A 26,250-nucleotide genomic window follows, 5' to 3' on the forward strand; every position below is an offset into this window, starting at 1 on the left:
TCAGTCATATGCTTTTCCTTAAAGCAGCAGGAAATAGCTTGAAAGTAGGGAATCAGTATTTCTAAATCATATAAAAACCTCACGGAATAAAAACAGACGGTTACACATGCAATTACAAGGCTAGGCAAAGGGAATATTACCTAAAAAGAGTCATGAATATTACCTATGGAAATAACATTGAACTTTATGGCTATTCAAAATCTCTGAAATGTAATTATTACTTATTTCCGGAAAAAATATTTACCTGTTGTTTTGGCTCCAATCACAACCAAACACTGCAGCTGGATGTTTGTATTTGTGTAGTACTTTACCATCAACTGTTCGAATAATACTGAAATTAAGTATAATATATTAATAGAAAATTACAACAGTCTAAATACATCATTCAAGGGAAGAAAGCCCGAACTGTAAAATTTGAACATAAGTGTTTTAGGAAAGAGACCTTGTCTGCAAAGCACAAGGAACATTTAAAAGTACTGTGTAAATATTACCAATTATGAGTAAGGATATTTATATCACATAGCATTAATTATGGTAACCCACTGAAACCAATTTAAAGGAGATACATTTTTATTTAGAAACTATTTCTTATATTTTTAATTAGGGAAATACATAGTTTAATACATATATTTTTAAATATATGCATTAGATTTCAGCTTCAAAATTTAACAGTTCAAAATGTATGTTTAAAACAACTCATTTATAGTGTTGGGTGCATGCACTATTACACCAACTGCAAGACATATATTTTCATGGCATGTTTTAAGTGATACAACTAGAAATTCAGAGGACCCCTTCTCCCAAAACAGATACTATATACTTTCACTGCAAAAACAAAAGCAGCTCTAATACCCTCCTATTATATTACCATAGTGCAAGGGCTATTGATCCCATTAGGGACACAAAGCTGTGTATAAATTAATGTATTGCAAAGTCTTAAAAGTCTTTGGAAAAGACCTTTTTAAAACATCACTAGGCCCACCAAAACTTTGAGGTTACTGGAGAGTGGTGGTGACCTACGCTTCCAAATATTTAGTCATTGACTGTGGTATTTATCAAATAAGTAATGCCCTGAGAATATATGGTAAAGCTAATCATGTATCACCTAGTCAAAAAACTCTTACGTACATCTTTCGTATTTTGGTATGTATCAATGAGCAAATAGTCATTTTCAAGGGAAAAAAATCACTAACTGTTGTTTCTGAAAATTTTAACTTCTTGGTAAAGATCTTTGGTTTCCATAACTACTGTATTTTCCACTGAAATTACAAAGTGAGGAAGAGAAGATTTTGGGCTGGGTATAGCAAAACCTAGGAGGAGATAAACTTTACTACTTCTCAACAACCATAAGTGCTTATACTACCTGCCAAAGATGACAATACCTATAGCTATAGGGTAGCACCGTTGGAATAAAAACATTTTTTTTAACTCAAAGGCAATTCTTCCCTTACATATATTTCTTGGAAGCCTCCTTTTTCCTGGGACTCAACAGAATTAAGAAAGCACATATTTCTGAGAAGTTAGTCACTTTCTAAAAATAGGCATTTCCCACAGGCATGGTCTTATTCCTCCTTACAAAGCCTTTTTATCCTTTTTTAAATAATAACACCTACTGTGAACAAGTTTCTAGAGCACTTGATACCTCTTTAATCACTTGCGAAACTGAAATACCACTCCCTCAAAATGTGATGAAAATTAGACTCTGTGAAAGTCCTTTAAGTTTCTTTGAGGCAAGTCACGGTATTCTAGTTAAAATTCGAGTAGTATTTTCATCTAGAAAGAATTAGTGGTTTGTTTATTTTTAAACATCATTGCATTGTTATTTATTACTGATATATCATAGCAATGTAGCATGTGCCCATGCGGGCTTATAAATAATATTTACGATAGTAGGTAGAGCTGTACAAATGGAATCTCATCGAACATTTTAATGTATGTGCTAACATGATACAATTGATATTATCAAATGTATCTTTTATAAACAGTGTGATTTCATACATAGTACTTACCAGTAACCATCACCACTGCAGGTTGCTATTCTTTTGGAATCTTTATGACTCCAGGCAATGCAGAATATTCCATTTTTTCCATGCTTCAAAAAATGTAAAATACCTATCAATAAGAAATAATTCACCCCTTTTTCCTCTTATTTATTTATTTCTTCTAATATTACTTTGCTATTAGGAACTTGCTCTAGATGATGCTACAGAGACACTACTGTCAACAGCAGAAGGCTGAATACACACTTTAAAGAATGTGTAACGCTGTCAACACTTAAGAAACAAAACCATTGTTTTAAGACATAAATGGGTGGCTCTATTTCCTTTTTGTGGACACTGGTAAACACCCAGAATCTGCTTCCTCGGCCATCTGTAGAATTAAGCTCTGCTTAATAGCTTAATACCTTTTTCTGTAAAAGCCCTTCTGGAGATGAAGATGGTTATCTATCTGCTTTCTAACCCAGTTAGGCTCCTAAAACTACAGTATAAGAGGTGCTGCAAGCAGCTGTTATTATTGATTGTTCTTCTAAATTTCAAATTTTTATTTTTATGAAGCAAAGAAGGTTTAAGGTTATTATTATAATAAATCACTCTGTATTTGCCTGTACTCTATATTTATCTGTATTCTTGGACTGGGAAAGGGTAAAGGAATACAGTCACAGCTGGTATGATGAGAATTTTTAAAAACCCAAAGAATATATTTTATACATAGGAATGTCATTCATCAACTAGGTAATGGGTGTATAAAGGTTGCAACCAATCCATTTCCAAACTTTGTTTAAAACATTTCCGTTTTATATAGCACTTAAATCGTGGCTGCTCTTAAGGGAAGACTACAGTGACTTTTTGTCTGGAGCTTTAAGGCTGTTTTACTAAGGTGGTCCCCAGTTTGCTATTTTTACCTTTCTTGGGGGATCAAGGTGGGTAGCTTTATAAAGATTAACACAAGAATGGAGGTAGTCTCTATACTCACTTGAAGGAGGGGAGGTCCTCCATCAGCTGTGTTCGTCCCCGTGAACGGGGCACTTATGGCTCCCTCACGTCCTGCATTTTATTTGGTGAGGCATGCGTAACTTAGTTAACTGAAGCTGGCACTGTTCATTTTCCCCACATTTATTATCCTAGATGTAAGCGGTTTCGATATTGGTCTTAACTATGCTATTGGAGCTGGGAAAGACATAAATGGACGTAAGAGACGTCCCTGATGCTCAGGGCTGGGCTGCTGGAATCAGGCTGCACCTGCCGAGTGCTAATAGGAAGATACTTAGTTGACAGGATGCCAAGATGCTAGAAGAAGAAATCGACAGATTTGACATCCAAGGATAAGATTCTTGAATTAGGTCAAAAGTTGCTTTTCCAGGTTCATATTTTCTTCTTATATCCTTACTTATTATGGGATATGCATCGTTCTGGTGATGGGGAGGGCAGAAGGTGGGCTGGGGGAGTGCTGAACTGAGAACATTGTTGTTAAGTAGAGAAAGGGAAGGATGACCTGTAGTCCTTTGCCAAAGTTTCCTCTTTTGAGAGCAGAATTGCACACTGGTGGTTGTTGAAGTTTCCCTACGGCTCTGCATTTGTCACATAACTTCCGTAACCCCTGGAAGATCAACGCTACTTGATTTTCAGAGAGAGAACAGTCTTTTGTATAAATGGTTTTAAAGCCTCGATATATAAATAATTATCAAGTAAGTTATATGTTTGATAAACTTCAACAGTAATCATTTGAAATGAATGAAATTTCAAGAGAGTGAGAGACAATCCTAGATGCTGTTCACATTTCCCCCCATTCACAACTAACATACTGTAACGAGAGCATACGTATTTACAAAATATTAACAGAACTCAGGGAAATATGAGATGACAATTTAACTCCAAGCAGAAGGAAAAGTACAATCTGTGACACTACAAATAGGAAGAGAGGAGCGTTTAGAACTTGTCTTGGAAAAATGGAATTTGAGACTTGGAAGGAAACCTAAGAAATTATATAATCCAACTTCACCATCTTATAAAATGAACAATCAGAAGAGATATGGGAACATATGTACATGTATAACTGATTCACTTTGTTATAAAGCAGAAACTAACACACCATTGTAAAGCAATTATACTCCAATAAAGATGTTAAAAGATAAATAAATAAATGAACAATCAGCTTCAAGGCAATAAAATTATGCTATGTCAAGAGCTAATCAGTGACAAAATTGGGACTATAATTTGGGTCTTGTTCCGAGTTTAGTCTTTTTCCAACTTTTGAATATTTGCCTAGACAATTTTGTGGAAGGCGACCCAAAATTCCTTTGAACCTCTAATGCAACTTTAGGTGAATTTTTTTATCTTAGGCTCAGCTACATTTTTCAGAATTCATTTTAGCACGTGCATGTCCTCTTGGATTTTCTTCTAATTAAAAGACTACAATGCCACCTGGTGACTCACTAATAAATTAAGAGAGGAAAGCATTTAAAAAACGTGAAGCCATATAAGGCATTATGTTATTCGACTAGCAATAAATACATCTTACCTCATTAAATCGTTGTACGATTTTGCCCTTTTTAATATCCCAAATAAAAGCACCATTTCGAGAAGTTGCTCCAGCAATACAATTTAAATCACCTTAGGAAACAATTTGTTAGACATTATATGAAATGTTTGCCACAAATGTTAATTCTTTTCAAAAATGTAATTTTTGAAAAAGTAAGACTTGAGTTTGCAAAGTGGCTCTTTTTTTTAAATAATGAAAATTATCAAATGTATGCAAATATAGAAAGAACAGTATAATGCATGAATCCATCATACAATTTCAACAATTATCAAAATATGGTCAATCTTATTTTGTCTATAGCCCCCTACTGGATTTCTTTGGAGCAAATCTCTAACATTGTATCCTTTCATCAATAAATACTTGAGGATGGATGTCTAAAATACAGGAACTCTTTTATTAACATGACCAAACTACTACAATCACAAATAGAAAAATTATCAAAAATTCCTCAATATTATTACATATCCATTCGGTATTTACATTTTTCTGACCATCTAGTAATTTTTTTAATGGTTAGGAAAGTATTTCTCTAAGCAGGACACGCGAAAAAATTCATTTTCTCCATCAAAGACATAAACAATGCTCTTTGTTTTTAAGAAGTTAAAAAAATCTGTTAAAATTGAACTGCAGCTAAGTTAGTAGCTGGTCTTGAATTTTTTGCAAGGCAGTCAAAGAAGAGGTTTGCTACATTAGAAGAAAGAAATAGCTGTTATCTGTCTCCTAGGAGTAAAAATATGGAGGAATTATTTTGTGAGAAATGACTATAAATACTAAAAGAAAAGGCCTCACCATTTTTTTCTAGGGTTTTCATTCTGCTACCCTTTTAGCGCTCTAAAATTATTGGGGGTAAGTTTCCATATTTATATGCACTTCTAAAAATTTGCCTGTGATACCTACTCTAAAAGTAAAGGAAAATTTGCAATCATCTATAACCTACTATACTTCCATCCAGTGACAATCTTTGCTAGTCTTTTTTTTTTTTTTTTTTTTTTTTTGCCTCTCACTGTTGTGGCCTCTCCCGTTGCGGAGCACAGGCTCCAGACGCGCAGGCTCAGCAGCCATGGCTCACGGGCCCAGCCGCTCTGCGGCATGTGGGATCTTCCCGGACAGGGGCACAAACCCGTGTCCCCTGCATAGGCAGGTGGATTCTCAACCACTGCGCCACCAGGGAAGCCCTTTGCTAATCTTTTAAGTTTCATCCATATTTACCTAACAATAGTGATTCATCAGTAATCACTTTGCAAAAAGTGGCAGAATTTCCATTTTACAACATTTTTATTTTCTTAAGGCAAATTCTCAATGTAGAGAGTGAAATAAGCTTGAAGTAAGATTGGGCCTTCTGTGTTATGATTTGAAACAACGGTTTTCACAGTCACAATTTCTATTCAAGCTTTAGGTGTGAGGCTTGAACACGTTTTGTAGAAGGAAGAATGATCAGCTCTCTGCTGTTACAGTGTCACTGCCCTGGCGGCCCGATTCCTGTATCTCAACCCAGCAGGCCCTGCTGTGACGATGCAAACTACCATGACTAAGAGCACAGGCTTAACCATCAAACTGACAAGGGTTCAAATCTTGACTCCACCACTACTCCCTATGTATATAATCTTGGGTAAGTTACTCAACCTCTCTGACCTCAGATCCTCTTTAATAAATGTTGGCTCTCACAATCGAAAGTAAAGTGAAGAGGGAGGTAAAGAAGAGAGCAGAAAAGAGTGCTAGTTCTTTTTGTTCCTTACATCGTTTTGTTTTGTTTTGTTTTGCAGTATGCGGGCCTCTCACTGTTGTGGCCTCCCCCGTCACGGAGCACAGGCTCCGGACGCACAGGCTCAGTGGCCATGGCTCACGGGCCCAGCCACTCCGCAGCATGTGGGATCCTCCCGGACCGGGACACGAACCCGCATCCCCTGCATCGGCAGGTGGACCCTCAACCACTGCGCCACCAGGGAAGCCCTGTTCCTTACTTATTAATTAGTGAAGTAACATTTTTTTCCAATTAGCTTTGGATCTATAATGGCACTAAGTATTTTCTGCTTCAGAGAACAGCTGCTGTCATTAAGACTTGGAAGTAAAACCTTCTAGATCTTCTCACGGTAGGAGATAAGGGATACAAAAATAGTAGTTCTTTACCTTTTTTGTGCCATAGACTTCTCTGAAAATCTGATAGCTATGATAATCTTTGACAGATACAGGAACATGCACACATATGCTAAAAATTATGCATAAAATTCCAAGAGAATCCCAAATTCTCTGAAGACATCAAAACCCTGACAGCCCATATATTCAGGGCTAAAAATCTCTGTGCACAAGGAGATAAGCTAAAAAATAAGCTACATCTTGGTTATAAGTGGGTTTTAAATTAATATGTTAGTATTAGGAAAAATAAGTAAAGCATTCTACATAGTTTATAAAGTGAAAAATTCATTTTAGGTGTGTAAAATTATTTATTACAGGAAGAAAATATTTGGGAAGAAAATGTCAGAGGTTTCATAGGACATCTCTTTTTTACGTACAGGAAGGTATAAAGGTAGCATCATTCTGAGATCAAAGAAAAGACCCTATTATAGCATAAAAGTTCTTCAATATTACAAAAGCAGAGTTTATATAGAATCACATGCTCACAATTAAACTGTGATGATATATAATCATTCATATTCACAAAACAGATGTATCAGAGAAAGACAGGTATTATAATTTTTAGAAAATACATGTTTTATTTTCATATATTTGATTCACATGAACATTTTAAGGAAAACTTCTATAATGTAAAATACACTACACCTTTATAGGCATATCTATACAAATGCAGCTAAAACTAGATGGGTCAGTATCATCCTGATTTACTGTGGCTTTTCTTTATGACTATGTCATAGAGAAGGGCGGCGAAATCAACGTGCTTGGGCAAGTAGTCTATTCTACAACCCACAAAAACTGCACCAATAACTATGTTGGTACTAATCTGCCTCCACAATCATTTGGAGTAAGATGACACTGTGAGGAAGAAGGTAATACAAATGAAAATAAAAGTTAGGAAAGTCGGGCTTCCCTCGTGGCGCAGTGGTTGAGAGTCCGCCTGCCGATGCAGGGGACACGGGTTTGTTCCCCGGCCCCAGAAGATCCCACATGCCGCGGAGCGGCTGGGCCCGTGAGCCACGGCTACTGAGCCTGCGTGTCCGGAGCCTGTGCTCCGCAACGGGAGAGGCCACAACAGTGAGAGGCCCGCATACCACAAACAAACAAACAAACAAAAAGTTAGGAAAGTCATTTAATTGTATTCCTGATTTTAATAAAATACTACTTACCTGGAGCCCATGAAAGGGAATAAATAACCCCTTCATTCCCTGGGGAAGTGTACACTGCCGTCAGTGTGTTTATATCCCAGACTTTTATTGTGCCGTCAAATGAAGCTGTTGCTAAAAGATTGGGATCATCAGGTTTGAATTTGCAGTCAAAGATAGTTTCCACATGACCCTAGGAATGCAGCATAAAAAAACATAGAACAAACCCAGACAAAATGTGAGTCCTCGGCAGAGCTGTATTCTATTTTACACAGAGGCTTAATGATCATGAGAACAGAAGTTCGTAGACTCATAGAATTATTATGACTCCATAATAGAAATAAATCTTAGAAAACACTTAATCCAAGCTTGCTCATTTCATGAATGAGAGCAAGAAAGCTCAGAGTAACTGGCAGAGGTGGACTTCTCCTTCCTTCTGAAAGAATATTCTATTTCTTATTTTGCTTCCAAAATATACTACGACTATGTGATTTTCCACTACACAAAGGAGTAACGTGGCCCACACAATAATGGGAAAACTACCAAATGCAGAGTAATCCTGATATGCTAAACAGACATTAATATTTAAAGAAGTTTAATGTTTATAATGTTTACAATTAAATAATTTTAATAGTTCCACACATTTTTCTAAAATGTTTCAATCAACCAAGATAAAGTCCTAATATATGATTCTCTATGAAAATAATTTTAGAATATCAATAATACATAAGTAAAAGTAAACATCATTTTATACACAAAATAAGTATTGTGTATAAAAGAATGACCACAGACATACCAAGTCCCTAAGAAAATCCCACTTCTTAGCTCCCATATCATAAAGTCCAACTCCACCATCCAAGAAACAGCACACTGCGTGACCAGGAGGAACAGAAAATGCTTGATACTGTGTCAAAGTTGGGGGTGGTACTGCTTCACTCGTTGAGGATGTATAATGATTTTTGGTTGGGGACTGGATTGAAACTAGAAAAGAAAAAAAAAAATAAACAAGTAAACATTTATGCCAGTATCTTCCCATAGGCTGGAATGAAGCCACAGGACTTAATTTACAAAGACGCTCTTTGTTTTCTTTTATCCAGAATTTATATCAGTAAACTCTTAAGCAATGATCAGATTTTCTGCCACAGGAGTACTTTAGCAGCATTGCCCATATTTATATATTTATATATACAAAATGGGATATTATTTTGAAAAGAGGTGTATAGAAGTGAAGGTGGTGCAAAATGAATGAAAATTAGTTTCTGAGGAATCACAATATGTGGTGAATATTTGGTTTCTTATTGCCCCATAAATTAAAGCACAGCACGATTATTTCTGAATTAAAAATTTCTTTTAAAGTGCTGATGTAATAGCTTACTTCTTCCTCTGTACAAGCAAACACACACTCACGTGAACTTTTTTCTTTTAAAACTAATAACTCTCTTCCACTAATTTTTTTTTTTTTTTTTTTTTTTTGAGGTATGCAGGCCTCTCACTGTTGTGGCCTCTCCCGTTGCGGAGCACAGGCTCCGGACGCGCAGGCTCAGCAGCCATGGCCCACGGGCCCAGCCGCTCCGCGGCATGTGGGTTTCTCCCGGACCGGGGCACGAACCCGCGTCCCCTGCACTGGCAGGCAGACTCTCAACCACTGCGCCACCAGGGGAGCCCTCCACTAATTTTTAATCCAATGAAAATAATTTTTTTTTTTTTTCTTTTTTTTGCGGTACGCGGGCCTCTCACTGCTGTGGCCTCTCCCGTTGCGGAGCAACAGGCTCCGGACGCGCAGGCTCAGCGGCCATGGCTCACCGGCCCAGCCGCTCCGCGGCACATGGGATCTTCCCAGACCGGGGCACGAACCCGTGTTCCCTGCATCGGCAGGCGGACTCTCAACCACTGCGCCACCAGGGAAGCCCGAAAATAATTATTTTTGAGATTATTTATAATTCACTTTAATTTAGCACCTAAATTAAGAATTACAACTGATATACATTTGCACCTTAATTTCTCTCTTCTTCCTCAATTTTTACTGTTCATAGACTTTCAATTACATAAATGTCTCCTTGTTCAGTTATTTTCTTTGTATTCTTTATCACATATTTTGTCTTCTTTCAAAAAGCTTTTCCTTAGAACATAAATGTACTCTTGTAAATATAATTCAAAATAATGATACCACCATAAATTATCAGACCAATCTAGATGAATTACACACTGGAATATAAATATTTCCCAGTATATTGTCTTTTTTGACTCAAATATAATAAAGTCTTTCTTATTGCATTCATTAGGATAATACTCATTTCTTAGAATTAGAGAACGACAGGCAGTCCAAACTAGAACGAACCATTAATAACAAAAGAAGCATTTGGTTCAATGAAATTGTGCTGAAAGTTTGGTTAAAATTAATATAATCCATGACTGTTTTCTAATATTTTAATTTGTTGATATTATAGGTGGTTTTGATACCCTTTATGCTCCTATCTATCCATAATTCATTTTTTTTCAGAATTTGATGATTGTGTCTACATTTAAAGTTTTTCATTTTTACATAATTTTTCTTACTCCACACTTTCTGTTACACTAAAAAATTGGGAGAAAAAACTAACTATCAACAACCTGAAAGGAATGACTCAAAAATGACAAGATCAGTATGTGCTTCTTTATATTTCCTGATTTTTCTCTAATGGGCCTGGACCACTTTTGCAATAAGAAAAATATAAGGAAGTAAAGAACCTATGATATTTCATTCATCTTACGAGATGGGTGTTCACAGCAAATAAACAAAGAAAAAAATAGTTCCAAAAAATGCAGGATACATAAACAATATGCCAGTCCCCAGCATACTATCAATACTTCTCCAGTCCTAATGCTTCTAGACCCTCCAGTTTCCAGGATTTAGAAGTATTAGGAAAAGCTTAAATTTGTGAAAAGACTGGAGGTTCAAATACAGAGATTTTCTACTACTTGCCATTGCCCACAAAATCAGATACTAAATTTGCTAACCAAAACATTATTTTGAACAGGCCTCACTAATTATTTAGTATATCATAGACAGTAGTGAGCAAGGAGGAATCAATAACTCTAGGTTGTTCAATCACTACTCTTTTCCCCAAGTTTTTTTATGATCCACACAGAAATAAAAGAAACACTACCAACCATGCAGAGTGACCACAATTGACTTAAATAGGAAGTCAATTTCTTTTCCCTCATATTTAGGAAAAATTCTAATTCTAAACCTCCCCCCGCCCATACTCCAGATTTTTCTTTTATACCTTAAATGTATTTTATAATTTTTTCTTAATCATAGAAGTAATAAAAGGTAATTAGAAAAAAACAGAAAAATAAATGAAGAACATCTATAATACTAACTACTAATCCCGCGACAAACATGCAATATGTTCAAACATATCTAGAATATATATTCTAGATCCTACATTTCCAATGTTTTAGGTTATTTTAACTTTGTTTTAAACCACATAGATTGTAAAAGAGCCATGTTTAAAACGAAGTCCCCTAGTTCAGACCAATTTTATTTAATCCCATCACTCTTGATATTTTTTATTTTCACCAATATCATTGTCTCATTTTCCCCATGTAGACTTGAGATTATCTTAATATCCTCAATAGCATTTTTAAATGTAACTTTGCCCTAAATATTTTCAATTTAGCAATATTAGATATTGTGTGGCTTTGATGGTATCTTTAGCACGTATATTGTCAAAGGCTATTTTTTTAAATTTGCTTTCCAGTAGCAGTATTTGATACGTTTATATCATTATATCACTCATTTTATTGGATAGCAGCAAGTACGATATTTTAAAATATCAAATTTTGATATTTTTACTTACATTTCTTCCTTGGAGGAGAATTCAGTACATGTAAGCAGTGAAACCCTGTTTTCTTTAATTTAAAATTATCAACAGGTGTTGCCCTAGAAACATTCCAAACGCGCAAAACACCGACTTGAGAATCTAGTCAGATCAAGAAAAAAGCATTATATTAACAAATTTTATTTGAAGCATAAAATGCCTAGATATAAAAGTAATAACAAAATTTCAACTTGCCAGATTTTTAGCACCACTTACTGACATTCTTCACACAGTAATATTATATCATAATACAAAGAAACAGCCGAAGTGATATTCATCCTTTCCATTTTTGGCACGTTTTGTCTTTTTTTTTCTGTTCCAAATCCCCTTCTCGGGTGAGAGACTGCCTGCCTTGGAAGCTTCCCCGACAAAGATCATTATGACAATGTGACCACAAAAAAGCACCCCAGGGACACACTTGCTCTAGGAGCGCCAGCCACAGAAAACTTTCCACCTCTACCATTAAGTAATCCTTCACCTTTCGAAATGCTTGTAAACTGCTTCCTTGCTCACTTGCAGCCAAACAAGGACTGCCTGATATACCTGAAGTTTAATTAGAAAGCCCCCTCCTTTGAAAAATCCTACCTTAGTAAGCTACTCTGGAAAGAGTCTGGCAGTTCCTCAAATGATTAAATGCAGAGTCACCGTATGACCCAAAAATTGCACTCCTGCCTATACACCCAACCGAATTACAGACATGTGTCCCCATAAAGCCTGCACACAAATGTTCCCAGCAGCATTCATAACCACACAAAACCGGAAACAAGATAATGTCTATCTGCTGATAAATGGATAAACAAAACCTGGCATATCCATACAATGGAATATTATTCATCTATAAAACGGAGTGAAGTACTCAGCCATGCTACATCACGGATGAACGTTGAAAACTCTACGTTAAGTCAAAGAAGCCAGACATAAAAGGCCACATGTTGAAAGACTCTGCTTCTATGAAATGTCCGGAACAGGCAAATCCACCAAAAGAGAAAGCAGATTAGTGGTTTACGTACACACAGGACTGACTAAGGGGTGTGGAGGGCGTAATGAAGAGTGACATGGGGATGGGTCCAGGGTTTATTAGGGGGATGAGGAAACGCTCTGGAGTTAAATGATGCTAATGGTCGTAGAACTCTGTGAACACAGAAACCACTACACTGTACACTTTAAGTGTACACGGTGAGTTTTTATGGTATGTGAATCTCAGCTCAATAATAATGATAATAATAATAATAGATATATTATTATTAATATATATCTATCATTAATTATATCCTGTGAAATTAAAGGCAATGAAGATGCATCAATAAGAATCCATCTACTTCTATGTGCAGTTTAAGTGCTTAAAGAAGTAAAGACTTCTTTAAAAATGGTGAAAAGATAAAGATTCTTTGTCTTTCATTTTACACTTAGCAAATATGGGAAGTATTTATACAGTAGCTGAAAGTGCGGTCTCTTCAGAGACCTCTCTCTCTCCGAAGCTAAGTAAACGGTAAGAATCATTTAATTCCTAATGACTATTTTAAATTCCCCACCTTCCCATCCCCCATCACTTCCTAGTTCTGCTAATTCTCTTATGATTAGGAAATCGTGACTGTCAAAATCCTCAGTGAGGCTAACGGACTCCTCACCCAGACAGACTGTTTTTCTAGCCAGTATTTTTACTGTCACCCTGCCATGGCTGAAATTGAACTGCCTTTGTCTTTTGTATACACACAAACACAGACAGGCACACATGTGTGTACATCTATAATATATTCCAATGTTACCAGAAGCCTGGAAGACCGGGCCTTCTTTTCATTTTTATTTGTCCTTGTGTTAATGATGCACTATGTAAATAAAGTAAACGAGGTATTTACTATAATAACAATGTCTGAGGCATTAATAAGTTTTACACAAAGTTAACCGATGAAAGTACAATCTCCCTGATTCAGTTAAAGAATATACACATATTTAAACCTCTGGGAGTAGGGTAAAGTTACCTCCAGTTATAAACATGCCAGGAGCACCGGGAACCCAGGCCAAGCATTGCACAGAAGCCACTGCACCGGGAAAATTAAATGTTGTTATGCAACAAAGTGATTCCGAATCTACTAGGCGAATTCCACGATGCAAATTAGCCACTAGGAGGTAATCAGTAGACAGTGGGTCCCATTCCAGGGCTGTAACGGGATCCTCTGCGTCGGTCCCTTCAAGAGATTCAGGTCTCAGAACATGTTTCTGACTTTTACTACCTATTAAAATGTAAAGAGCATGATTTTAAACAAAATTTCCAAAATAAGATTAATCATTGAGATCACATGAACCTTCTCCTTGCATACCACTGATCTCTGAGAGTCCTGGGAATACAAGTCTGGCATTTCTATGCAGAAGTCATAACTGACAAGGGAATGCAGGGGAATTAGAGTTTGCCATAAGGATGAAAGTCGTACTGGACTGCTTTGCCTTGGCAATCCCCAGTACCCTGCATGTTTTTCTATTTGTTACTGAAAAGCTGTAAGAAAAAGACGTAGGAAAATAATATACATCATCTTGTCATCAACTACAATTTCACTGAGTTACAACAGCATAGGGATAGGGAGGTGTTTACCGAAGGGAAGAACAACATGTTCTGACTAAAAGCACAGACTTTGGAGGGCTGCCTGGGTCCAGATCCTAGTCCCAAGATACTTAATCTCTGTGTGCTCAGTTTTTTATTTTACAGTGGAGAACATAACGATACCAGAGTTTGTTTGTTTGTTCAAGAGTAAACGAGTTAGTTGCTTGAAGTGCTTCAAACAGTGGGGCATACGATAAACAGCATACTGATGTTTATTGTCATCCGTCCTCATTCATCCTATCACTTGTCGTATCATAATTCACTCCTGGCTACCAGAACAAAGAGGCAGCCAGAAAAACAGGGAGATGAAACAAGTGAGATTAAGTGAAGAAAAGGATCAGCAAACAATCCTCTTATTTCTTCCAAAATATATACACGCTGGCGATACGGAAAAAAAGGCCTTTGCTAACGCACCAACAGGGACTCCAATTAAACAGTTCTCTCATTCACAAAAGAAAGGCAGTGAAACACTAAGTTTACAGATTACAACCTTAACAGAAGTACCAATTATTCCTAAGTACTGTAAACGTTGAAGAAGTGTTTATTTTAAAAATAACACTATTGAAAGATACCATAGCTCTTCCTGCAATGTCTCCGTTACATACTGTTTTTCAATGTATCAGATTATAAAAGCAGAAAAAATAGATCTCCTTGTATATATAAGATAATTGTAAAGTTAATTGAAAAATCTTATAGTTTCTGGCTTGAGGTTAACTCGTCAGAACATATTCTTTAAATATGTTATTCTTAGATAGGGAGTATTTTATTTAGATATTTTGCATATGTGATCATAGAAGGTTCATGTGAAGCTTCTCTTATTTGACTTTATCAAACTTTTGCAATAACCATCAAGAAAAGTTTGCTTGCTTCTTCTTTCCCAAAATAAGCATCTTCAAAGTTGCTATTTGATAAAATAAGTAGTAATGAGTATTAATACAGCTGATCATTACAAACCACAGAGAGGTAGGAAAATGATTAACCTAAGTTGTACCAGCTATTTAAGTAATTATTAGGTATTTGAATGTGCCCGTTAGTATCTATGGTTATTAAAAATATTCCAGGGCTTCCCTGGTGGCGCAGTGGTTGAGAGTCCGCCTGCCGATGCAGGGGACACGGGTTCGTGCCATGGTCTGAGAAGATCCCACATGCCGCGGAGTGGCTGGGCCCGTGAGCCATGGCCGCTGAGCCTGCGCGTCCAGAGCCTGTGCTCCGCAGCAAGAGAGGCCACAGCAGTGAGAGGCCTGCGTACCGCAAAAAAAAAAAAAAAAAATGTATTTAAAATAAAATGGTCCAATGGATAAAGAAGATGTGGCACACATATACAATGCAATATTAGCCATAAAAAGAAATGAAATTGAGTTATTTGTAGTGAGGTGGATGGACCTAGAGTCTGTCATACAGAGTGAAGTAAGTCAGAAAGAGAAAAACAAATACCATATGCTAACACATATATATGGAATCTAAAAAAAAAAAAAAAGGTCATGAAGAACCTAGGGGCAAGACGGGAATAAAGACACAGACCTACTAGAGCATGGATTTGAGGATATGGGGAGGGGGAAGAGTAAGCTGGGACAAAGTGAGAGAGTGTCATGGACATATGTACACTACCAAGCGTAAAATAGATAGCTAGTTCCCACTAAGCAGCCGCATAGCACAGGGAGATGGGCTCCGTGCTTTGTGACCACCTAGAGGGGTGGGATAGGGAGGGAGGGAAGGAGGGAGACGCAAGAGGGAAGAGATATGGGAACATATGTATATGTATAACTGATTCACTTTGTTATAAAGCAGAAACCAACACACCATTGTAAAGCAATTATACCCCAATAAAGATGTTAAAAAAATTTTTTAAATAAAATAAAATGGCCTGACTTTATCAATAATTTATATAGCTTTTTTTTTTAACATTAGAAAGATCATTCCCTAAGGAAAGAAAAGATTTGGATGTTCACTGTTCTGTTCAATTTCAATTTCTTCTTTCTTCTATTAATTTCAGATAAATTGAATGTAATACGCCTTGTGAAAGTAGTTATTCTAATCCTGAAGCAGCACTTTCATCCATCTACCTAGTGAACCAGGAGTCACATCCATCAACAGATACCAATGGCTAAAAGCACGTTTTTCAAATGTCAGCAGTGCTGACTTATAAGTGGAGAACTGTTCATCTAATTTTTCAATTTTTTATTATATATTTTGTTATTGTTTAAATTTTAAAAATAAACATAAACTAATTTCTCAGACCTTTCCACTGAGCCATGTTAATTAACTAATAGGGCTACAAGGAGTTATTGTTCCTTTTTATCCCAAGTTCAAACTCTTTGCTAAGGAGCTGTGACAACTAAATGGTATTTTACAAGCAGGTGGGAAAATATTTTTGAGTAGTATTAGTAAGTTATTATATAATCCAGCTGTAGGTCCTTTGTCATTCAGGCCATTTTCTTAGTAAATACGCAGAATGAAACAACTGACTTTAAAAAGTAAAAATGCAGGACAAATGCCTGACAGGGGTTAACTCAAAGTAAAATCCGCAGAGCTGAGTTAAATGTACTACGATGCCTCACAAATAAGATTTACTTCCAATGGTTATTTGGAATTGGCATAGTGCTGGATAATATTTGCACAACTATTATTTTAAAATTAAAATACTGTTATCTTTCTATGTTGTGTAAATAAGAAATTATACATGCTGAGAAAAATAAAACTTAAGAGACCTGACTAGTAAAATTCTTACCTGGTTGAAAAATTGATAGACTTCCATCAATATGACCAAAGACAACTTTCCCCTTTTTCTGGGTATGCCATCTGAATATACAGATATCAGACAGGAAGCTATGGGCTTCTTTGTGCACAGTCACGCCACTGTCCGGTCCTGAGATGGTCCAGAGGAACAGTGGGCCTCTCTGGGAAGCAAACGCCACTGTGTCATCTGCATTCCAGCACCAGCTGAGAGAGGCAGGCGTCCCTGGAATAAATTAAATACAGATACACAGTAGAGAAACATGGCATAAGATCGTACCGTTAAATGTTATTTGCATCCTACCTTTCTACAACAACTAAAATACAAGACTGTGTTCATTATTAAAAAATATTACCTTCTTACTTGGAAATTTGATCTATAAAGTAACACTAAAGGCTGCAGGGAACATATGCAGGGTACTTCTATGATGAAAAAGTACCTAGTTTCTGGTTTAAAACTATTAATATGATCATATGCTTCACATACTCAAAGAAATGTATAGAGTTCTTTCTTTCAGAAAACTATATATTAAAGCAATAAATTCTTACTGAGTTTTTGTGTATAAGCCCTGCTTTAGGCGTTCTAGGTATACAAGTTAATATAGGAGACAATTCCTGCTTTAAAGGATCTTAAGTATAAATTGGGGAGATGACTACGTTTATGAAAAGTTGCATGCTACTATAAGGATTTTTTTCTTTTTTTTTTTTTTTTGCGGCACGCGGGCCTCTCACTGTTGTGGCCTCTCCCGCTGCGGAGCACAGGCTCCCGACGCGCAGGCTCAGCGGCCATGGCTCACGGGCCCAGCCGCTCCGCGGCATGTGGGATCCTCCCAGACCGGGGCACGAACCTGTGTCCCCTGCACCGGCAGGCGGACTCTCAACCACTGCACCACCAGGGAAGCCCCTATAAGGATTTAATAACAACAAAATTAACACTACAAACTACTACTTATCAGGAGTTGGATTTAAGTCTTAGTTTTGCCTCGGATGATCTAAACAAGCCACTTTACCTCTGCAAACCTGTTTCCTCACATAAAAGAGACATGACTAAAAATAGCTGACCACCTGTTTCACATGAAAGTTAGGGCAAGAAAAAATAATGATGTGTGTAAAAATCCTTTTTAAACTAAAAGACAAAATACGAAAGTTAACTGTTAATCTCCTGTTATTGTGATCAAATAAATAATAGATGAAATAAATGTTATGGTAAATTTATGACTCAGGAGACAGACTGTGAATCTCCCGACACAGAATCGGAATCATCAAACTGAATATGCATATCAGGTCGTAGGGAGTTAGGGCCCAGGAATCTATTTTTAACAAGGTTCTCCAAATAATTTTTATGCGTATAAGAGTTTGTGACTGTTTGGGCTACTGCCCTGGAAAGAAACTGGATTTGAATTACACCTTGAAGGAACAGCGGAGTTTCAATACGTGGGTCAAGACGTATTTCCCAGGAAGAGGAAATGCTATGAACAAAGACACAGGGTTGAAAGTTGTTCATTGACCGTAAATTCAGTTTATGTCAGCAGCCTACACTGTGCCAAGAGGCAGAAGCTAAAGCTGATTCACTTTGTTACAAAGCAGAAACGAACACACCACTGTAAAGCAGTTATACTCCAATAAAGATGTTTTTAAAAAAAGAGAGAAAAAAAAGAAACTGTTTCAGGGCTTGACATACAATGGGAACTCCATAAATACTCACTGAATGAATGAATGAGTACACAAATAAGGCCAATAAAAAAGCTGTTTGGTTTTCGGATACATTAACAGAAGCAGAATTTCCCCAATAAGGGATAAGACATGCTGTATGGGTCAAACCACCACAGCCCACTTGAAGGAAGCCACTGGAATGATGGCTCTCAGAATGTGTGTTTTGAGAAGCACAGCAAGGAAGAGAAAGGACCAGAAATGATGTCCTGTAGTTATAATAGAAAACACTGCTATACTGGCTTGTCACACACAAGCACTTCTAAGAGCTCTACAAATATCCACTCATCTAATTCTCCCAACAATATTCTGAGATAGGCAGGTAGTATTATTCTCCACTGTTAACAGTTTTGTTTTGTTTTCTTTTTTCTGAAAGTGTATTATTAAGTGTGACATTTTTCAGGTTGGTGACAATTTTTTAACCTTTTACATTTAAACAAAGTAATACTAATTTTCTTTTAAGTGACTTTTTTAATATTAAGAAAAAAGAATGAGGAAGTAAAAAGAATACAGAGGCATGTTCAACAACCGAATGTGGAAGTTCTAATATTTATTTTTTTTAAAGTTGACAATGCAAACTTCTACTTTGTTTAAACTGGATTCTGAAAAGAAAAAAGGAGTCTAAGCCTTTTCAAAGGGGATTATTTTAAATAAAAATGACCAAAAATATTCATAATTTTTGCAAATAAAATATCAAAACTTTCAATCTTCAAATTAAGATCTTTGAAAACATAAGGAATTTACCCTGAAATTTTTCAGAAAAAGGAAAAATATATAAAATTGATCAAAATTGTTACCACATTTAATCATTCTACACGTTAATGAAAAAGTCTTATTTAATTGCATGTTCAGTGGCAAAGGAAGCTATGGTGCACACAGCTGATGAACAAAAGTCTCTTCCACGATGAATGGATGTGATGCATATGGTGTTTGATGACAAATCAGTGGACAAACTAGGTAATGGTACCATAATATGCTGTTTAATCTGTCCTTATGCATAACATTTAGAAAATGTTACTATGCAGTTATAGTCTAGTATAGGTTTTGTGTGACAACTTTATAAGCACAATGGCATTGTATAACATTTTTAGTTTATGTCGCATAAAATACGGAAAGAATTTTAAGGAGTATTTATTGTGTTATTTAAAATTAATCTCACACAAAGCTGTATTTAAAGTAGTGGGAAAGTGCACTGTTGATCAATATAAACAATACTGGTAAAACCGTAGGATCTGTGATTGGTGGAGAAATGGCTATGACCAGAAAAACATGAAATCTTGATTGAGGTTATTAACCACTGTTTATGCACCACAAAGCTTTGTACCAAACCTAATTTGGCTTTTTCTCATTGGAGTAGTGAAAACCTTAAGGAAAACTGTTACTTACATTAATGGAAGCTCACTGAATAGATGACTTTTAAAAAGATTTTGCTCAGAGATTGAAGCAAACTACTCACTGTCTAATACTGAAATTCATTGGTCGCTGCAAGTGAAAATAATAAGCAGCGTATATGAGCTTGGGAAGGAGATGCTCATTTTCCTAGCTGAATATATTTGGTAAATATTTTTTAGGACAAAAGTTACATAACAAAATTGGTGTGTTTTTCGGGTGTTTTCAGCATTCCTAACGACCTAAATTTGAAAAGACAAGGGAAAAGCCGTACTCAGTCTATGTCGAACATATCCAAAGGTTCCAAAAGGCATCATTCTTGTTATATTGGAAGCAAGATTTAAATACAATTGCCTATGACTTCTCAATATTGTTGTTACGCACTGAAAAGAATAGTATAAAGAAACTCTGTGAAAAGTAAAGTGTGTGACACTGTCACGTCTCAGTTTACTATCTCAAAGTTACAACCAGTATTTTTTAGAGAAAAGGCTGAATATGGAAAATATATCCAGCAGTAGCTTTCAAAAACATAATCCGTAACTGAGCTACACTCAGCACGCAAAAAGAGAACTGAATTATTATGACATTTAACACAGAAAAATGATTATTTAACTTCATCATCATTATGGGGTAAGATGCTAGGTAGAAAGAAAGTAATGATATTATGCCATTCACAAAGATCTATTTGCATAAACTAGAACTTTCTACTTTGACCTAAAAATACAGGAAAAAGTCAACCCAGCAGAGCAGTGACTACATGCGTCATACTCTCTTCGTATGTTTCAAGCAAGGCCAATTGTCTCATTGAGAAAATAGTATCTAATTATTATTTTTATATTTATTTTGGAATTTTTAATATTATATTTAAATACTAATAAAATTTGACTATGATTTTAATTGATCGGTGTACTAAGTCTGATAATTTCATGAAATTTTGTTTCAGTTATGTACACATGCACATACACAGTAATGAGTCATGATGTGAAATGTGTTTCTTATATAGATGACCATTAGAAAGCTTGAAAAACACTACTTTAAAACTTGAGCTAATTGAAATAAAATATTTTGCTTACTGAAATAATAGAAAAAAAACTGAGGTATAATTCACATGTAACATTCTATTTATTTTCATTCAATAAAATAAATCCCAGTTATAGGTATACCTTTTGTATTGTCGAGTTTAGCAATGACTTTTTGTTCTGCAACATTCCAAATGATCACGAAATTATCAGTACTGCCACTTGCAAACAGATCAGGGTTATGTGGACACCAAGAGATAGCTGTGATTGTTTTTTTATGTTCAGACATAATTGCGTGAAGTTTGAATTCATTATAACGGTGATCCAACTAAAAAATATATAAATAAAACATGTCAGTGCTTCTTTCTATGTAATACACTTTCCATTAATAATCACATTATTTTTAAAAAGCTACATACATGAAAATTAGTACACCTAATAACAAGATATGAACATAATTCAAGCCTTGGTCTACTTTCAAGTGAATTCAAATGTATTCAATTTGAAAGAAATCATTTTTCAAAAAAATAAAAGAGAATTGAAATTAAACATACCAATTTTAAAAAGAAGTAACAATAAATGTACATTTAAATATGCATAATAATTCAGAGACTTATTTTCCATAGCTCTATTTATGAGGGAAAAACACCTTGTTCTTAAGATATTTTTTCTACAAATTTTTAACTTATATTTGAGTCAAAAAAATGTAGGTTAAATAAGCCAGCTGCTCATTACTACATTATTAAGATGTCCAAAGTTTGCAGAGCAATGGTATCATTTGGACCTGTTCTATGTTATTGCTTTTCGGAAGGGGCATTATGTTGTGTTTTTATACGTAAGTGGACAAAAGGAATAGCCTAGTTTTCCTATTTTCTTTGTAAATGTGCCATTAATTAGTGGATCAATTCATCTTTCTATCAGTTTTACCATGTTTGAGATGTATATACTGTATATGTCATTTTGTTGAACCTGGTTTTTCCCTTTAACACATAACAAACCTTTCACAGTGTTACATAAGAGTTACTCAACTCATTATCATATTAACTATTAACTACACCAACCTTTCTTTAACCGTATACTTGCAGTAAAATCCTAACTGCTAACTGTCACCCAAGTTTATTTGTATTAACTTCTAAATCAGGGTAATTTTTAGTTTGTTTTAGTCTTTAATAACACGCAAACTTTCTTCATAGGTTTTTTAGATTAATACTTTTAGCTTAATCTTCCTAAGTATTCAAGTCATAAAATGTCATCATTAAACAAGATATATGCAAACATTAAAAAAATTCGGTTTCGCCTTCATCCACTTTCTTACCTTCCTGACTCCTCAGAGGAATAGTTTTCCCTGCCTGATAAATTCTTCTTCTTTAGGAGGAAGTAAAAGACAAGACAATAGGGACCAAAGATTAAGGGAGAAATTTCTTAAGAGGAAGCTTAGCAACACACATAGGGTGGTAAAGAGGTAGATGGCAAAACAAAAGGGGCATTTAGAAGGCTTGCTCCTGTCTTCTGGGCAATGGGAAGTGAAAAAAAGATGTGAGTTATATTGAAATTGCATTTTTTTTTTTTTTTTTTTTTTTTTTTTTTTTTTTTTTATGCGTTACGCGGGCCTCTCACTGTTGTGGCCTCTCCCGTTGCGGAGGACAGGCTCCGGACGCGCAGGCTCAGCGGCCATGGCTCACGGGCCCAGCCGCTCCGCGGCATGTGGGATCCTCCCAGACCGGGGCACGAACCCGCGTCCCCTGCATCGGCAGGCGGACTCTCAACCACTGCGCCACCAGGGAAGCCCTGAAATTGCATTTTGATTGCTAGATATTTCCTCAATCTTGAGAAATGGACTACATAAAATCTTAGCATTGTGGAAACTTAATTGGTTTATAGATGAATGCTATTATTTCTTCAATTTTCAATAAACTACAACACTATTAGCAATTTAAAGGAACTTTTACTCCAGAATAAAGCAATCATTTTTTTTTCACTCTTAACTGAAATGAGTTGGCATTTCAAGATAAAAAAAAAATTGAAGAAACATTTACTAAATGGTTACTAAGTGTCAGAGAGTGTGCAGTAACTTCAGAATTCAAAGATGAGAAAGACCCATTCTGGTCAATGGAAGCATGTAGGGACGCAATCCATTCCATAAGGTCCTTCACTAAGAACGAGGGAAAAGCAGAATGTAGAAAAGAGCTTATACATTTGAGCTGACATCTGAAAGATGAGAAAACGTCTCTGGACAGGCAATGTGGGCAAACTGAAAAATTAGTGCAAGCACAGGCAAGATACAAAAGAGTCTGAGTAGTTTTGGAAAAGGCAATGATCTCAGGGTCTGGAGCACAAGGTGCCAGGGAGACGGAGACAGGAAGATCATGAAAGGCTGTCATACCATGAGGTTGGATGTTAATATTAAGGAATGAGGAGCGACTGAAGACGGAAAAGTTTAGATCTGCATTATAGATGACTGATTATACTGAAGGATAAGTTAGAGGGAGTCAAGATAGAGGCAAAGAGAATATTAAGAAACCGTTATAGTAGTTTAGGTGAGAAGGATATGAAGAAGGGAGTAAAAGGTAGAAAATACCAGAACCAGTCCTGGTTACCTAGGGTGCAGGACGTGAGTAGAAGAGGGAGTCAGTGATAACTCTCACATCTGTGGTTTAGACTAATGGTTAGTGGGTGACACTGAAATACTGGCTCCAGGTTTAAGAAGAAAAACTGGACTTGGATTTATGGTGCTCACGGCACCTCTATATGAAAAAATTCAGAAGGCCGTTGGCTGTGTAGATTGGGGACTGATAAGAGATGTCTGGATGGAGCCAGCACATGAGAAAAGGTAGTGATAAAGGTGTTTATCCCAAGACTATCTCAAAATATGTTACAACTGCACTATTTTTAATAGAAGGCTCTCTAAAGGACTACTCACTTCTTCAACTGATAAGACTATTTTCTCGTATCACATGTTACTGAGCAAGGTTTGAAATAAATGGACAAATGAATTCCATTTATTTATAAGGGAATATAGTTTAAAAGAATTAAGAACTACTTGTTCACCGTTCATAAAACAGGACCTTTAAGTCTTGAAGAAATTCTTTTTGATGAATAGCATCAAAATAGGATTACTAAATCAATTAAGAATTTGCTAATAATTTAATATTATGATATGAGCATTTTCTAAAAGCTTGACTTGTAAAACTAACATAGTATAAACAGTAACAAAATATACAATAAAATATCAATAAAGTTACAGCATTAAGCTTTTCAAGTATTAATTAAATAGTAATTTTACCTGATAAAAGGAAAACTTGCAAAGAATCAGCATTCTTTTACCTGATAAATATAGATGGCCAGGGTAGCACAGTACGCAAACCTGTCTCCATTGGCAACGCACACATCTTTGTTCCATGGCTGACATCCAGCAGCCAGCAGTCCCACTTGTCTTACCTGGGACATGTTTGCCTTGAGAAACAAATTCAGAGGCATATCAGTCAATTCCATTATTCAATAAACTTCCTCTTCTTTGTTTTACATCTGTTTTCTTCAATCCTTATCTTTACGCCCTGAAAACATTTTCTACTAGCGCTATCAATCTCAGCGTTTACTTTCAAAGAACAGGAGTTGAAATCTCCAAATGTCAACAAACATCAAGGCCAGTCATTTCAGTTAAGGAAGCGAGAGATTATAAAATAAATGACGATTAACATTTGACCAAGGGTTGCTAATCCTACCAGGAGTGACAAGGACCAGAGTGAAATAGAAAGTGCATATCCTATCTAAAGGGTCTAGTACCACTGGAGAAGGTTACTCCATGTTGCCAGATTTCTGGAACTTCCCAAAGAAATGGAAATATCCAGATGTTTATGTAAACGTACCAATTTTTATACACTGGCAATTCCTTCAAGGCAGCAAATTCAAGCGTAAAACACTGTAAGCCAATACAATGTTGGGAGGATTGTGACCTCTGTCTCAGAACTTCACAAGTCTTCACATTGACTCTACGTCCTCACAGAAACTATTCGAGGTACACAAGGCAGGAATACAAGCTGGCTTAACAGTAGTGTTCATTGTGAAGAGAGGACAGAAGGAAGCTGGAAATTACAGAATATAAATCGTTTATGTGGCAGGGCAGAGGATTTTAGAGTAAACGAGTCCAGAGTCAGTTACGTTATATCTCATTTATTTATAAAGCTACTTTCCTCTTTATATCTTTTCTAGTTCATATTTCCACTTCCTGAAAAGATCTCTTTTTTCCCCTTCTCTTTCTTCTCCAATTTCTATCTTCATCCCATTAAATTCCTTTATCTGGGTAGAACTAGTGATATATTTCCCCAAAAAAGTAAATAATTTGCAGTGAAAACTGGCAGGATAAAAAAGCGGTGCTACCAACCTTTCGGTGCTTACAAGCGTAAGAAACTGCTACAAATACCTGCTTTCTTCCTCCTCTAATGACACCTAGCATTCTGGATAAATTTTTAAAATACACTTTTTTTCAATTAGTAATGTTATGACAATATTACTTTTCATTGAAAATAGACATTATTTCAACCACATGTGAATTAAATAGGCTGTTATAGTTTATCCTTGGTATGTATGATTACTATTAATGTTTGTGTGTAAACAAATTTTGAGTTTATATTTGGAAAAGAAACATAAGGGAAAGATATTTAAATATACAGGCAAAATGGAGTCATTTAATTTTCACTTTCTTCTAACTCTGTTTTACTTTTTAAAAAATTAATAAACTTTATTTTTAGAGCAGTTTGAGGTTTACAGCAAAACTGAGTAGAAATTACAGAGATTTTCATTCGCCCCCCCAGTTCCCCAACACGCACAAGCTCCGCCACTATCAACATCCCTACCAGATGGTACATTTGTTATAACGATGAACCTACCCTGACACATCATTACCATCCAAAGTCCAGAGTTTACATTAGGGTTCACTCTTGGAGTTGCACATTCTACGGGTTTTGACAAATGCATAACGACATGCATCACCATTGTAGCATCATACAAAGTAGTTTCACGTAACCATTGATCTTTTTACTGTCTCCATAGCTTTGCCTTTTCCAGAATATAGCTGGAAATCATACAGTATGGTGTTTTTTTCCAGATTGGTGTCTTACACTTAGTAA

At 35.9% G+C, this 26,250-nt stretch overlaps 1 protein-coding gene across 12 annotated transcripts in view; it reads right to left on the bottom strand.

Moving 5' to 3' along the window:
- The window catches only part of WDR17 (WD repeat domain 17), an 82,343-nt gene that overhangs the window by 33,794 nt on the left and 22,299 nt on the right, over positions 1-26,250 (bottom strand). For 9 of the 12 annotated variants that reach the window (XR_004347839.1, XR_004347841.1, XR_004347840.1 and 6 more), the window contains 10 exons: positions 24,449-24,577; positions 21,269-21,452; positions 17,002-17,232; positions 13,657-13,908; positions 11,657-11,779; positions 8,611-8,795; positions 7,839-8,007; positions 4,519-4,610; positions 2,010-2,092; positions 245-331 (listed from right to left, as the gene is read on the bottom strand). Coding sequence is in view for 8 of the 12 variants with exons in the window: in XM_032618216.1 (XP_032474107.1) it covers positions 245-331; positions 2,010-2,092; positions 4,519-4,610; positions 7,839-8,007; positions 8,611-8,795; positions 11,657-11,779; positions 13,657-13,908; positions 17,002-17,232; positions 21,269-21,452; positions 24,449-24,577 (1,535 nt within the window). In the remaining 4 variants the exon portion in view is untranslated. Of the gene's footprint in view, positions 1-244; positions 332-2,009; positions 2,093-4,518; positions 4,611-7,838; positions 8,008-8,610; positions 8,796-11,656; positions 11,780-13,656; positions 13,909-17,001; positions 17,233-21,268; positions 21,453-22,439; positions 22,457-24,448; positions 24,578-26,250 lie in introns of those variants that run through there. The other 3 variants (XM_032618217.1, XM_032618222.1, XM_032618221.1) reach the window with 3 other exon arrangements.

Source organism: Phocoena sinus, chromosome 21 (genome assembly GCF_008692025.1).
Source record: "Phocoena sinus isolate mPhoSin1 chromosome 21, mPhoSin1.pri, whole genome shotgun sequence".
Taxonomy (NCBI): domain Eukaryota; kingdom Metazoa; phylum Chordata; class Mammalia; order Artiodactyla; family Phocoenidae; genus Phocoena; species Phocoena sinus.